The 15,854-nt window shown below is 36.1% G+C and overlaps 1 protein-coding gene and 1 pseudogene across 1 annotated transcript in view; both read left to right on the top strand.

Annotated features, from left to right (window-relative positions):
• The window catches only part of FCHO2 (FCH and mu domain containing endocytic adaptor 2), a 108,499-nt gene that overhangs the window by 47,931 nt on the left and 44,714 nt on the right, over positions 1 to 15,854 (top strand). The window contains exons 7-8 of the mRNA XM_073905269.1: positions 10,249 to 10,293; positions 13,522 to 13,594. Of these exons, the coding sequence (XP_073761370.1) occupies positions 10,249 to 10,293; positions 13,522 to 13,594 (118 nt within the window). The remainder of the gene's footprint in view (positions 1 to 10,248; positions 10,294 to 13,521; positions 13,595 to 15,854) is intronic.
• Positions 9,237 to 9,392, top strand: LOC112839729 (U4 spliceosomal RNA; annotated as a pseudogene).

Below are 15,854 nucleotides of genomic sequence, written 5' to 3'. Positions count from 1 at the left end.
CAGGAAATTGGGCAAAGTGTACAAGGAATCTCCCTGTATTTTTTTTTTTTACAACTGTCTGAATCTAATTATCCTAATAAAAATTACAGTTATTTTAGGGGCACCTGGGGGTCTCGGTTGGGTGTCTGGCTCATGGTTTTGCCTTGGGTCATGATCTCAGGGGTCATGGGATCGAGCCCCAAGTCCAGCTCCGTGCTCAGCGTGGAGTTCACTTGGGATTCGCTGCCTCTTCTTCTGCCCCTCCCCCAGCCTGTGCTTGAACATGCTCTCTCTCTCTCTAAAATAAATAAAATCTTTTTAAAAATTTCAGTTATTTTCTTATCTGTAGTATTACTTAGCCCTGTAGTTTGTGGTCTGTTCTTTACTAGCAGTGAAATTTTTAAGCCTCATTGCTCTCATCTGTAAAGTGGGGATAATAATAGTATTTCTTCATGGGGTTCTGAGGGTTATATGAGATAATGTAACATTTATTGAATACTTAAATGCTATGTTAAAACTAATACATTTCTGATAAGTAGGTAGCTACTAATAGATACTGTTTCTTTTATAAATTTAAATTTACTGGCCTCAGGATATATTGTGACATGTAGAAGATCCCTGTAGCTAAATGGTAAGGCCAGGAATGGTGATGACATGGACTTTCTTAGAATAATCACTAAGCCAAGAATTAGGTGACTGTTTTAGGGTGACTGTTGACACTGTGACTATAAATGACTGATTTTCAAAAAAAGTGATCCTAGAACTAACTTTAAAAAGAAAGAATGGTGTCGGAGTGGAGTGGGTGGAATAAATATTACTTCTCTAGTTGGCTTGCTATGGGTGACTAGTTAATAGCTCTTTCTTTGTATTTGTTCAGCTTATGGGCACCTGAACAAATTGAGTCTGGGGGCCTATTTCAGTGATGAAAATTTTGTGTTTCTCAGAAAAATAATATACTTAAAAATTTGCATTTGATTGTATGGAATTCATAGACTTAAAGGATTTTGTTTTGTGAGATGTATTCTAACATTCAATTGTGTGAACTGCTAATTGCTGTTAATATTTTATTTCTCTTGTTTTGTAAGGGCCTTCTCTGGTGGATGAATTCCTTCTTAAACTAGTTTTCATCCTGTGGGATTTATATTTTAAAAAGAAAACAAGTTTGTTAAAAAATTTATATATCTAAAAATTAACCTATTTTTCTTGTGCTGAAAAATGACCATTTTTTCTTTAGTTATTCAAAGATACAACCTTTAACTTTATGTCCAATTTTCCTATGTAAATCAAACACTTTGAGAACATTAAAACTTTTTTTCCTATTCATTGAGACTATTTTTATGCTACTTATTATATGAAGTGCTGTTTTTGTCATTACTTTTTAAAAAATTAAGATGGGGCACCTGGGTGGCTCAGTCAGTTAAGCGTCTGACTCTTGGTTTCGGCCCAGGTTGTGATCTCAGGGTTGTGAGATTTGAGCCCCCATGGGGCTCCATGCAGAGTCTGCTTGTCCCTCTCCCTCTCCCCATCTCCCCACTCATGCACGCATGCGCGCACACACACTCTCAAATAAAGAAAATCTTTAAAAAAATAAAAAATTAAGATATAATTGACATATAGTATTGTATTAGTTTTAGATATGCAATGTAATGATTTGATGTATGTATATGAGAAATGATTACCAAAATAAGTTTTAACATACATCCCTACACAGTTATTTTCCTGGTCATGAGAACTTTTAAGAACTACTTTCTCAGCAGCTTTCAAATACACAATACAGTGTTGTTAACTGTAGTCACCGTGCTGTATTATTACTACATCTCCAGGACTTATAATAGAAGTTTGTACCTTTTGACCATCTTTAATCATCTCACCCACTCTTCACTCCCCAACTCCCACTTTTAGCAACCACCAATCTGTTAACTGTATCAGTGAGTTTGGTTTTCTTTAGATTCCACATATAAGTGAGATCATACAGTATTTGTTTTTTTCTGACTTAATCACTTAGCATTATGTCCTCAAGGTCCGTTCATATTGTTGCATGTGGCAGGATTTCTTTCTTTTTTTTTAATGGCTATGTAATTTTCCATTGTATATATACAACACATTTCCTTTACCCAGTCAGTGGACAGTTAGGTTGTTACGCCAACTTGGCTATTGTAAATAAGGCTGCAGTGAACATGGGAGTGTATATATCTTTTTGAGATAGTGATTTTGAATCCTTAAGATAAATAGCTACAAGTGGAATTGCTGGATCATATGGTAGTTCTATTTTTAAGTTTTTGAGGAACCTCCACACTGTTTTTGTCATTACTTTTTAAGTACTACTGGCTCTTCTGGAATTAGAGTCAGTGTAAGTAGATGCTTTGAATATCAAAGTGCCTGTGGTCTGAAGGGTTATGAATAAACAGGTGTTTTTTAATTGTGAATATCTTTCTGTGTTCTAATGACATCCTAGTATGTCTGGCCATTCTCATGTAGTTTAGTTGCCAAAGGAAATTAAAACCATATTTTTGGAGTTTCCTGTTTTATAGTCATTCTGCTAATTTTGCTGTATGCTTTTTATAATTCATGAAAGTTAAGCAAGTTTACATTTATAAGAAACAAAAGGATAAATAACCTAAAAAGTTGGTAGGCCAGTATATAATATGTTTAAATAAAAGATTTTGCTTAAAAACTTACCTGTATTTTCATTATATGATAATATAGGTTTATAGCTCTCATTTGAGGACTTCCAGGGATTATGCTGTGTAAAGATAAAAATATGAAAATCCTGAGAAAGGTACACATGAAAAACAGCCACAAATGAAAAAGGAAAAATAAGATTCCTGTGGTCATACTGGCTAAATGAAATTGATTGATTAGTTTAAATACTTGGAGAATTTTAGCTTCTATATTATGTTTATTATTTTATTTTTTTTAAAAGATTTATTTTATTTTATTATTTTTTAAAGATTTATTTATTTATTTGACAGAGAGAGACAGCAAGAGAGGGAACACAAGCAGGGGGGAGTGAGAGAGGGAGAAGCAGGCTTCCCAAGGAGCAGGGACCCTGATGCGGGGCTCCAACCCAGGACCCTGGGATCGTGACCTGAGCTGAAGGCAGACGCTTAACTGACTGAGCCACCCAGGCGCCCCAAAGATTTGTTTATTTTAGAGAGCGCGTGCGTGTGAGGGCGTGAGTGGTGGGGGGGGGCAGAGAGAGAGGGAGAGAGACTGTTATGCAGACTCCTTGCTGAGGGTGGAGCTCAAAGTGGGGGGGCTCTATCCCAGGACCCTGAGATCACGACCTGAGCTGAAATCAAGTTGGACACTTAACTAAGCCACCCCAGCATCCCTATGTTTTTTATTTTAAAATATAGGGTAAAGCAAATAATTTTTTAAAAATCTAAGGTCATCTTTCTGTAGAGCTCTCAAGGATTTGGAATAATGCCAAATGTACAAATAGAGCTTCCTACCACTCCCCCAACCAAAGTGTTTTTTTTTTTTTAAATCAGAGAAGCAAAGTGCTTGTGTAGAAAGCAAAATTAAAAATAGCTAAGAAGAGACAAAAGACCCACAGACCACACCAGTTAGGTTGTGATTTCTTGCGTTTCCTATTTCATAGCTTGGGGGAATGACTTAGAGGAATCCTCCTCTTTCATGATGATGATTAGGAAAGAAGATAATGTAGATTAGCACAAATAGAGAGTAAAAGAAAAGAGCTCTCTAAAAAAGTAACATAGAGGGCGCCTGGGTGGCTCAGTTGGTTAAGCGACTGCCTTCAGCTCAGGTCATGATCCTGGAGTCCCGGGATCGAGTCCCGCATCGGGCTCCCTGCTCAGCAGGGAGTCTGTTTCTCCCTCTGACCTTCTCCCCTCTCATGCTCTCTCTCTATCTCATTCTCTCTCTCAAATAAATAAATAAAATCTTAAAAAAAAAAAGTAACATAGAAAAAAACTTCTGTGAAGAAGTATACGTTTACCTGTTGTATCTAGCCACTCAGGGCAGAGGCATAGAACTCTGCCCGTGGGATGTATATGGAACCTGATAATGATTTTCTTCTATATCTTTTAGAGCAGGAATCAGCAAACTATGGCCATTGAGTTAAGTTTGGTGCTGCTTATTTTTGAGTTGGGTTATAGCAGCTTGTAGAGACTTACAAGCAAAGAATTTGGTTTACGTTTTTAAATGATTGGGAGAAAAAATCAAGAGAGTATTTTGTAATGCACAAAAAGTAGAAAATTCAGATATCATTGTCCATAGAAGTTGTTTTGAACAGTCGCACTTACTTGTTTATGTATTGTCTGTGGCACCTTTCGTACTATAACAGCAGAGGTCAGGAGTTGTGACAGATGTTATAGCCCACAAAGTCTAAAATACTCACTGTTTCACTCTTTGCAGAAAATATTTGCCTACCCCTGTGTTAGAAAGTATACTTTCTATGGGATGTAGTAGTAGGTGTGTCATACTGCATTGGAATTGTGTACCTCATAATAATATATAATCTTTTTTCAAAAGCTGATTCTGCTCTTCTTTTTGGGTTCAGAAATGATTTATTCTGATACCTTGCACTAACTCCATCTGCAGTCATATCACAGCATAGTAATTGATTCTTATAATAATAATCCTAAATTGTGAAGTAAAGATTAAAATGTGAGCAGGCTTTGTTTAAGAAAAGCTTATTTCATTAATTTGAAGTAGCCACTAAAAATGTTAAATGTATAAACACTGGCAGCAAAATAGAAGTAAAAAAGTAAGGTAAGCTGATTACAGTTTTTACATGTGCATAATAACAAGGGCAGAGTTTTAGTCCTTTTTGCAATATGTAAAAAGCTAGCTTAAACTACTTTGAACTTAAAAGGAAATTTATTGGAAAGAAACTGAGATCTCCAAAATCAGGAATATAGCCAGGCTGCAGAAGGAAACCTAAACCTGTAGGAACCCTAAGTATCATTTTTCCTTCATTCTGTTTATTTCTACTGCTTTATTTTTTTCTTTGCACAATGGCTTTCTTTGTTTTTCCAGGCATGTGACATAAGGTGACCTCTCTGTAATTTCTAGGTATTTCTATTTGTTCTTTAATTGCAGCCACAGCTCAGAATTAACCCAGGTTGTAGTCCCTTTACAGATTTCTGGGAGAAATAATCTGGTCCAGGTAATCTTGGATCAGGTAATTTTTCTAATTTAGTCAGTTCTGACTAGGTCATATAGTATAAACATGGCTTCTGTACCACTTGTGGAGAAGGAGGAAGTTCCCAGGAAAGAGATAGAGTGAGCTGGGTATAATCACCCTAGGTTTTATCAGTATCACAGAGGGTAAAAACATGACTCAGTCTAGGAGGTATGTCAGATATGGAGGTAGTGTCAGATTTTGGATATGTAGGAGATTATATTTCACTGTTAAGATTCTGTGTTTGGAGAACTAGATGAAATTTTGAAAGTTTATGAAGTTTTACAGTGACTGAAATTTCAGTATTGAAATTGACTATTTTTCATTTAAGACCGTGGTTCCTAAGTTTGCCTCATCACTGATTCTTAAGCCTTGGGAACATACGAGAATCAGTAGTGGAAATTTTTCTTTTCCTTTTCATTTCTCCCTTCCTTCCTTTTTCTGTCTCTGTGTCTCCCTCTTGGTCCCCCCCCCGCCAGTCTCTTTTTAAAAAAAATGTATAGACAGTTCACTGCCCCAGAAATTCTGATTTCAGTGGTCTAAGGTGGTGGATCCTTGATACCACTATATTTTAAAACTTACCGGAGTCTAATGTGCAGCCATTGTTCAGAATCCATAGCATTTTATCACTGGATGCTTGTTATAAATTCAGAATCTCAAACCCTACCCAGGCCTACTGAAAAAGGATCTGCATTTTATTTATTTAAAGAATCTGCATTTTAATAAGATCCCTGGGCAGCTTATATGTAGAGTAAAATTGGAGAAGCACTGTCTAGATTAGTGAATTATCTGGCAATGGACCCAAGGGTTCCCTCAGACTGTAGTTCTCGAAGTGTGATCCCAGGACCATCTACAGTCACATGGGAGTTTGTTAAAAATGCACATTCTGAGCATCAACCTAGACTTTCTGAATAGGACACTGGGGAGGTGGGGGCAGCAATTTGTGATTTAATGAGCTCTCTAGATGATTCGTAAGCAGGGAGCATTGCACTAGGAGATTCAAGTAGGTATTGGGATTTGGAACCACTGGATTGAGAGAATTCTTTCTACAAGCTCTTTATTAAAAGAAATACTCCTGAAGTGAAGGGGAATTAATGTTGCAACTTAACTTTCAAATGATTTAACAAGCTAAAAAAGAAAAAAAAAACTGTATGTGTGTATGGGTATTTGTAGAGAAAGGAAAAGCAAATAACGGCAAAAGGTTATTTTCTACCATAGCGTTTATGAAAATGATATGACCTAGGGGGACCTATCCAGATCGCTCAGTCGGTTAAGCGTCCGACTCTTGATTTTGGCTGGGGTCATGAGTCTTGGGGTTGTGGGTTCCAGCCCTGTGTTGGGCTCCGTGCTCAGCAGGGAGTCTCCCTCTGCCATGCCCTAGCTCATGCTCTCAATCTCTTTCTCTCTTTAAAAAAAAAAAAAAAAAAGACATGACCTAAGTTCAAGTAGAGTAACTAGTTTAAGGTAATTAGCCAGCAAGCAGGTGGCAAAACCAGAACTTGAGCCTCCATGCCCTTTGTACATCACCATAAGCTGGAGTTTGATGTTGTTTTTCATGTTAGCTTGCCTGAGTTCACCGTCCCAGGCATCTAGGAATGTGGCTGTGTGGCATTCTACAGGCCCAGGAGCAAACTTGAAAATTTAGTCATTGACTTCCATTATTATGACTAACTCTCCCCTCCCCACCTCATCCCCTCCTTCCCTCCCACTCTCCTGTTGTCATAGTTCCCTCCCTACCCCCTCTTATCATCATTCTTAATATTAGACTTTGGGATCTGGGCATGTTCATACATTTTATTTTGGCTTCTAATAGAACCAAGTGTTCTGTGTTTTGAGTTGGGCATATGCAGAAAAATGCTTGATTTGTGTAGCCCAGACTTACTATTTCAGTTTTCAGGCCAGTTATTAACTAGATAGAGTTGCAAATTTGCCCTGATTTAGAATTGGTTTCAAAACAGTGGGAACTATTAAGTGTTTTACTTTTTAAAATACTGTACCTCATCCATAAAATGTGTTGATTGAAGATTGCTGTTAAATTGTCTCTCCTCCTGTAACATTTCTTAAAAGTTTTGATCCAAATTAGAATTGGATGAATTCTTTAGGTTGTTGACTTTCTCTTTTTTTTTTTGTAGCAATAATTTATTCCTACCTGATGATTAAAGAAAAATCCTCTGTAAGAATTGTTTTACTTTATTGTTGACCTCGTGGAGGTCTGCCTTTAATTGAACTCATGATGGCATTTTTATATAATGTGTAAAAGAGCATCTGGAGACAGAGCCAACATGGTCTTATTTGCTTTTATACAAATTAAATTGCCCTTGTGGCCCAGCCTAAAATCTAAGTGCTAAGAGCAGTTATTTATTTTGACAACAGAATTAATTGAGCCTAAAACAGTTGAGATTCCAGTTGTAGCAAACTATTCTTTCTGAGTCTCACTCTGGCTTTGGGACTGTCAAAAAAAGTAACTTGTCTTATGATTAAATAGCAGAATGATGGGCAGTGGACTTCATTTGAGGGAGATGCTGAATAAACTTTCTACTTGTGAAACATTTCAGAAGTGACATGCTGCAAGGGGGTCAGAATGCGCATTGATATCCAGCTGAGCTGGCAGCTGGCACAGAGCCAGGCACGCACAGCTTTGCCGTGTGAAGTGGCATGTGGAACATGTGCCATTCAATAAAGAAATATTTTTCGTGCATGAGTTAATTTTTTAAAGGTATTTTTAGTTTTACTATACCAGAAACTTCACATTTCTGTCTTTAATAGAAAAGCTTATGTGCTGAAGGTACTCAGTGTAAAACTTTTATATGTATTTTACAATTTGAAAGGATCTGGCATCTTATATTTCAGAAATGTTTGTGATTTTGAACAGTTTATTTTTATTGGACATTTCCCTATTCCAAATGAATTTTAAGAGGGTGTTTAGAAAAGATAAAGGGAAAAGCAATTGAGATATATCTGGTATAGGAAAAAGGTTTTGTGAGAAGAAAGTGTACAATTCTGTTGGAGGGAACTTTGGTAGAGTTAAGGGGTGCCTTTGCTATTTCCATTTATCTGAAAGCATCCAAAGATCTTAAAAATATATCATATTTGCTAAGATAATGTTATAAAAGTCTTTCTAGATACTCTATTTTAAAATATTTGTAAATAATGCAATTTGTTTGGTATTAATTTTTTGTTTTGTTTTTCCTCTCTAGAATAAACCCATAATAGCCTGAGTAATTGAGATTCTGTAAATAGTTACTGGGCACAGATTATGTGATATGTAACTGTAGGAGCTCTCAGATTTATTTGATAAGTTGTCATAGTCTCTTAAGGTTTATTAGTAAGTGATAAAGCTAATAATACATAATAAACTGTTGGTAATTTAGGTAGAGATATTTCATTCTTCATAATTTTTACATCAGCTAGTTGCTAATTATCAGATGGACATACTACAGTTCTTTACCTTTATAGATCTTTCAGTTTCATCTCTTTGTAAATTGTTAACTTAAGCCTCTAATGGATTTTTTTTTTTACAACAAGCTCAGTATAATGAATTCGTAGCTTCCAGATTTGCAGAGTGGACTTGAAGTCTTTAAATTTTTAATTAGGCCATGTTCTGATTCTAAGGCTTTTTTGGGTGGAAGTAGTGAATGTATTTTTTTCTTTTTTTTGGTCACATGATATATATCATAAGAATACTGTAGTAAGAAAGGTATTGCTAATTAATTGATTAGGACTTTGTTTATCAACTCACTTCTTTGAGTTTTTTTAAAAGTATTTTGCTTATCCCTAAATGTTAAAGTACTGTATTTGAATAGAAACCGGAACTGAAGAAGTAGACCTTAGATTTGGGATCAGGAAGAAGGACATTTTAGCCAGTATTCTTAGGTGTTCCTACTTGTAGAGAAATCTTTCTTGTTAATCAGTGCCTTTCTTTTGTAATGGAATCATCAATGAGAACTCTGATTATGAACTATCATAGGTACAGTTAAACTTAACGTCTCAAAAGAACCAATAACAAAATCTTCCATTTTCTACTCTTCAAGCTCTATTTTTAAATTTTTTGAAATAATATGTTGAACCTATTACCATTCATAAGTTATTTCAGAAAAATACTGGACTTAGCTTTGTGCAGTGGCAGTATCGTAGCCAATGAGGTTTATCCGAGGCACGATTATTGCTAATAGAAAAATACTGGACTTGCATAAATTTAAGTATTAAAAAACAGGGCTAAAATGACAGTTTAACAGAAGATAATTTTTTAGTCTGATACTTAGCTTTGGGGATGTTTCAGTAGAACAGTGATTCATGCTTTTGCTAATTTTCTTACTACCTAAATAATTTAGTATTCCATGTAAATGAAATATACCATTATATGGGATTTAAGGCTAGTCTTAGCAGATCTGTTATTTTAGGGCTATTTTGTTTTTCAGCTGATTTCTATTTTATCATCTTCTTCCTCTCTGTAGTCTATCCCCCATACCAGTGCTAAATTAATTTTCTTGTAAGCCACTTTGCAGGGGCATGTGTGTATCACCTCACATGAAAACTCTTCCCATTACCTGCAAACTACAAGTTCACATTCCTTGACCCACCGTACAGTTAGAGCATCACCACCTAGCTACTATGCAATTAGTGCATTTATTTATTCAGCAGATATTTGTTAAAGACCTATTATTTGCCAGTTCACAGTCGTCTACTAGACAGACAAATTCGCAAGCTTACATTCTAGTAGTATTTATTATGTTGGTCCCCCTGCCCTCCCCATTAACAAAACCAGGGATTCAGCAACTGCCTTTTATTATGCTTGTTTTCTCTCAAGTATCCTGCAAGCTCCTTGAAAGCAGAAACTACAGATTAGGTTTGTGTCTCCGGTTCTATAGTATCATATATAAAAGGTTTTCAGTAAATCGTGATCATAATAATAGGATCGTCTCAGTTTTTGTCACTGTTAGGATTATTTGAATTTTAAAATTATTGATATTTTAATTAATGCTATCAGATAACACTAGAACACATGTCAGGTCAGTTAAAAAAGCTGTAATGGGATCTGATCTGATTGCTTTCCATCAACTTGCCTTTTTTTCTTTTTAATTTTTACTAGCAGTTGTTCATCTGTTTTTTTGTTTGTTTAGGCCTCATTGAATTTGAAGAGTGTGACCCTGCTAGTGCAGTTGAAGGTAAGTTGACTACTTGTAATAGTGTTAACTAGCTAATATCTTCTGTTATTGAATAAGTAAAGAGTGGCTGTTATCCCTTGGTGTCAGCCTGTCTGTGGAGTGATACAGAACATCTGAATGTGGTTTCAAGACCTCCAGATAATATTCTTTACTTAATAAATAAACAGTAGGTTTGCCCAAAGGAATATTGAGTGTGTTAGAGTATAAATCTTAAAAGATTAAATACAACATGTATTTATTTTCTTTTTTTTTTAAGAAATTTAATTGTCTGCTGAGCTTTCTTTTTTTTTTTTAGATTTTTATTTATTTAATTGACAGAGACACAGCGAGAGAGGGAACACAAGCAGGGGGAGTGGGAGAGGGAGAAGCAGGCTTCCTGCTGAGCGGGGAACCGGATGTGGGACTCGATCCCAGGACCCTGGGATCATGACCTGAGCCGAAGGCAGTCGCTTAACCAACTGAGCCACCCAGGCGCCGCAACATGTATTTATTTTCAAATATACATTGAGATTGTTTTCTTTATTGACATCCATTTTAAACATTCTCGTCATAAATATGAAAATGATCACTACACATTTATGTATAAGACTTACTCTTTTTTTTTTTTAAGTTTTTATTTTATTTATTTGACAGAGACACAGCGAGAGAGGGAACATAAGCAGGTGGAGTGGGAGAGGGAAAAGCAGGCTTCCTGCTGAGCAGAGAGTCCAGTGTGGGGCTCGATACCAGGACCCTGGGATCATGACCTGAGCCAAAGGCAGACACTTAACGCCTGAGCCACCTGGGGCCCCAGTAGACTTATTCTAAAGTGAGAAACATTTCAGTAATTAATGAGGTTATATATTAATGTTATTATTACTGTCATTCAAAATGAGTGATGATGTGACTTGGAGAAAGGGTTCACAACCCTTCCTGTTTGTTTAAAGATATTATGCACCCAGCGTAGGGCTTGAGTTTACAACCCCAAGACCAAGAGTCCCATGCTCCTCTGACTGAGCCAGCCAGCTACCCCTCTTCCTGTTTAAATGGATGATTTTCATAGTATGAAACCTAAGAGATACCTATTTTTGTCATATTTTATGTATCTCACTTTGTGAGCTACTAGAAGTAATTTGAAAACAATCTTCTATTTTTTTCTTCCAACATTTATGTAAGAATTTGGAGAAAAGGTTTGCTGTTGTGTATAAGGTTCTCATTGGAGAAATCAGGGGCTCTGGTGCCTAGACTTTTTTCTTTAAGATGGGGGTGGGGCAGGGAGGGTTAGAGGGGGAGAAAGAGAGGGAGAATTTTTTTTTTTCTTTCAAGATTTCATTTAAATTCAAGATCTCATATAGTGTAATATTAGTTTCAGGGGTAGAATTTAGTGATTCATCACTTGCATGTAATACCCAGTTCTCATTACATCAAGTGCCTTCCTTAATGCCCATCACCTAGTTACCCCATCCCCCCACTCACTTCCCCTCCAGCAACCCTCAGTTCCCTGTATCTAAGAGTCACAAGGCACCTAGGTGGCTCAGTCAGTTAAGCATCTGCCTTGGGCTCAAGTCATGATCCCGGGGATTGGGATTGAGCCCCGCATCAGGCTCCCTGCTCAGCGGGGAGTCTGCTTCTCCCTCTCCCTCTGCCCATCCCCTCCCACTTGTGCACTCTCTCTCTCACTCTCTCAAATAAATAAATAAAATCTTAAAAAAAAAAAGGAGCCTCTTAGGGTTTGCCTCCCTCTCTCTTTATCTTATTTTATTTTTCCTTCCTTTCCCCTATGTTCACCTGTTTTGTTTCTTAAATTCCACATATGAGTGAAATCATATGGTATTTGTCTTTCTCTGACTGACCTAATTCGCTTAGCATAATACACTCTAGTTCCGGGAGAGAGAAAATCTTACGGAGGTGCCACAGCCAGTGTGGAACCCAATGCTGGGCTAGATCTCACGACCTGAGCTGAGATCATGACCTGAGTTTACAACCCCAAGTTGTAAAGTGGAGTGAGATCATGACCTGAGCTGAAATCAAGAGTTGTACGCTTAACCATCTGAGCCACCCAGGTGCCCTGGTGTCTAGACTTATAGTTCCTAACTTCTTAAGTTCCTGTAAGCAATAATTATTTAAGTTCTCTGTACTTCAGCTTTCTTTGTTGTAAAATGTGGATAGTAGGGGCACCTGGGTGGCACCTCAGATCCTGATCTCAGGGTTGTGAGATGGAGCCCCACCTCAGGCTCTTTGCTCAGCTTGAAATTCCCTCCCTTCTCCCCCCCACCCCACTTGTACTCTCTCTCTCTCTCAAATAAATAACTGAAATAAAAAAAAAATTAGATAGTAAATAATACTCTGTGAGAAGAAAAATGTATTTGAGTTTTAAAATATTATAACATGCTTATACAAATGTATGATTTAGGGAATTAGTTTTGTATGAAAGCAAGTACCCTGTTCTAAAACATCTGAATTATAATCCTGGCTATAGTATTTAGTAGCTGTATAACATTGAGTTAAAAAAACAAAAAAACTACCCTTGAGTTTCCTCATCTGTATGGTGCGGAGTTATCTTAGGTATGCCTGGCTGTCAGAGTAAGCAGCTAAGCTTTAAATGCTGAATTCCATCAACAATCAATAGCATGACTGATCTCTAAAAAATAAATTTGTCATGCAAGAAGAGGGAGGAAGAACTGCTATATTAGGCAAAACAAAGATGATCTTTGTTTCTCATTTATGGTAGAATCAGCTTACAACATTGTTTATATTAAAGATAATATATGGGCAAAAGTACGCCATATGTTTTCCGTGTTTACTGTTAATGACACTGTTGTGTCATCTTTTTTTTAAAACAACACGTTTATATTTTGTGACCTTCCAGACAGGAAACAAGACTTGACCTGCATTTATAACAGAATCTAATTTAGTAAATAATGTACTTTCTTTGACGTTTTAAGACATCTCCAAATGCTTATTTTGTCTGAGGTAATTTAGGGGAGACTTAGAGGAAAAGAGAATTTTATTGATCAAGTGAATGTTCTATAACCTTTTGGTGCATAACAGACTATATTAAATTAAGAAAAGTCTAAACAGATTGTGACTCTGATTCAAATGTTAGGGTTTAGCAGTTGACACTTCTATTTCTTGCATCCAAATTTAGTATTGACATAAGCAAATTATGTGTCAAGATACAAAATGTATTCATAAATATATTGATCAGCAACGGTTATTTTTTCTGTAACAACATATATTTATTTTAAGGTGTAAAACCAAGGAAAAGAAAGACTTTTGGTTTGCCAGGGATAATTAAAAAGGAAAAGGATGCAGAGTCTGTGTAAGTATATTACATATTGTCAAAATCCTCTGTTATTAAGAATAAGACTGTTGTTTTGAATTTGAGAAGAAAAAACTCCATCAGAAATAACTCATAGTATGTATGTCTAAGGTTTGAAAAATATAGTTTTCTAAATACATTTACTAGCTCCTCTGGCTTTAGATAAAAGTGTTAACTTATTGTTTTAAAATTTTAAGATGAGAGCTTTAGTGTCTTGAAATTGAAACTTTAAAGGTACCCTTTTTATAAAATGATACATCGTATTTTAAAAAACCAAAGTGCAGAAGAAACGAAAAATTCTTCTAAGTCTTAATGCCAAAGAAAAAACCCATGGTCAACAATTTAATGAAAATCCTTCTAGGTAAGTCTAAACATAGAGGCACACAGCGATATATGTACACATAAATAGAAAATAGGGGAGAACAAAGGTGCTAACATGTCTTAAACATTTATACTAGGTCACCAATTTTTAGATGGGGGATGGAGTATAAATATGATTTACGTATTTTTTAAATTAGGTTAATATACAAAGAATATATAATTTGCATATAATAAATTCAACGAGTATTGGGTAAATGAAGTTTTCTACCTTGGTTACGCATTAGAACTACATGGAAAATTAAAATAGATATATTTGTCAGGCCCCACCTCAAACCAATTAAACCAGATTCTCAGGGTGTGAGGCCGAGCATAATTTTGGTTTGGTTTGGTTTGAAGCAGCCTGTCTGATTCCTAACATACACCTGGGGTTGAGAATCTCTAAGAGCTATGATTTACAAGAGACAAACTGGAATCTTTCTTTCTCTGATTTCTTGACCTTATATAGATTGACAAGATGCTAATCAAATCTTAAATGATTTGTTAACTGCCTAACACTGGCTGAAAATTTGTTTAAAATCCCTACTTCTCTAGCATAATTAGCAGAGCTGTTATAGGCACTTATATTTTCAGTATAAGAGAACAATTTGTGCTTTGGGTGTTCTTATCTCCTACCTAGTTAGATTCTTTTATCTGAGTTTCTCAGAGTGTCTAACTGCTCCCAATTTTCTGTTTCTTCCTCTCTCCCAAGATTTACTTGGTTAACAAATTAAGACGAAGTGCAAAGTAATTTATATCTGTAGTTACCATCTCATCTGCAAATGTCTTTTCAGCATTTACGAAGGGGGTATTTTGCTAAGGAGATGGAATCCAATCTATTTTTTATAACATTGGAAATACTTATGGAAATCTAAACAGTTGATCTGTAAGTGAAATTATAAATGTAGCCAGTTCATCTGTGGGTATATTGTAAAAAATAAAGGCCTTAAATTCAAATATTTTTATAATATATGGTTTTCACAGCTGTCCATTCAGGGAGTGTACAATATTTTTGCTTATTCTGTGTTTTTAAAATAGTTTTTCATGATCAGTAATTTGCCAGTACTATCATTAGGCCACTTGGATATTGGAATGTTTTTTTTTACAAACACTGAGAAGACCAGAGCCAAAAACCAGTGCTTAAACAACTGCATCATGACTGCGTTCTTTCAAAACCTGCAGGCAGGAAAAATGTTAGAAATCGCTTTGTTTGAAATGCCTGGGGCTCGTGGCGTGCTTCTTCGCATAGCCTGAAGGCTTGGAATGCCAGCAGTTGTGGAAGAGGGGTCCTGCTCAGAGCTTGCTTAGAGCTTGCTCTTCCTGGGGCTTCAACTGCAGGTCTCATTACAGCCCACTGTGAAAGCAAACAGATGAGTGCTTTGCCACAAAGAGTGGAGAGCTCTGGCTGAAAGCCAGAGAATAAACTGTTTGGAACTTTGACACTTTTATATTTAAAGTATATCTTTTTAAAAAAGAAGGAAGTAGAAGTGCTCCAGTATCTTAAATGATTAGATTCCGTAGATGGATTGAATTTATTATGGTGCCTTTTCTGGAACATTTCCTCCGAGTATGCATAGGAATATACCAGTAATAAGGAAGCTCTTTTTCAAAACTTGCAATTTTAAGTGACGTTTAAGTGGCTGTAAAGACACAAGAGGCTTGCGTTTACCCTCTTTGGTGCTTCCATTTGGATTAAGAGCAGTGTAGTCAGTCATCTCCCTCTATTTTCAGTATTTCAGTCTATTCCATCCTGTCTTCCTTTAACAAAATTCTTCAATTTGTAGATTTTTTCTGGTTTGTGCTTAGTCTTTGGGTAGATAGAGATGACCTATTTATCCTATATATTAATTTAGTACTTTTTATTACTGTTCATTGGGCTCTCAAGGTACACCTAATAACGTAT

Source organism: Callorhinus ursinus, unplaced genomic scaffold (genome assembly GCF_003265705.2).
Source record: "Callorhinus ursinus isolate GAN/ISIS: 27379988/994484 unplaced genomic scaffold, GSC_fseal_2.0 scaffold23, whole genome shotgun sequence".
Lineage (NCBI taxonomy): Eukaryota > Metazoa > Chordata > Mammalia > Carnivora > Otariidae > Callorhinus > Callorhinus ursinus.
Note: the sequence above shows the minus strand (reverse complement) of the source record. Positions and strands in the feature narration are given on the sequence as shown.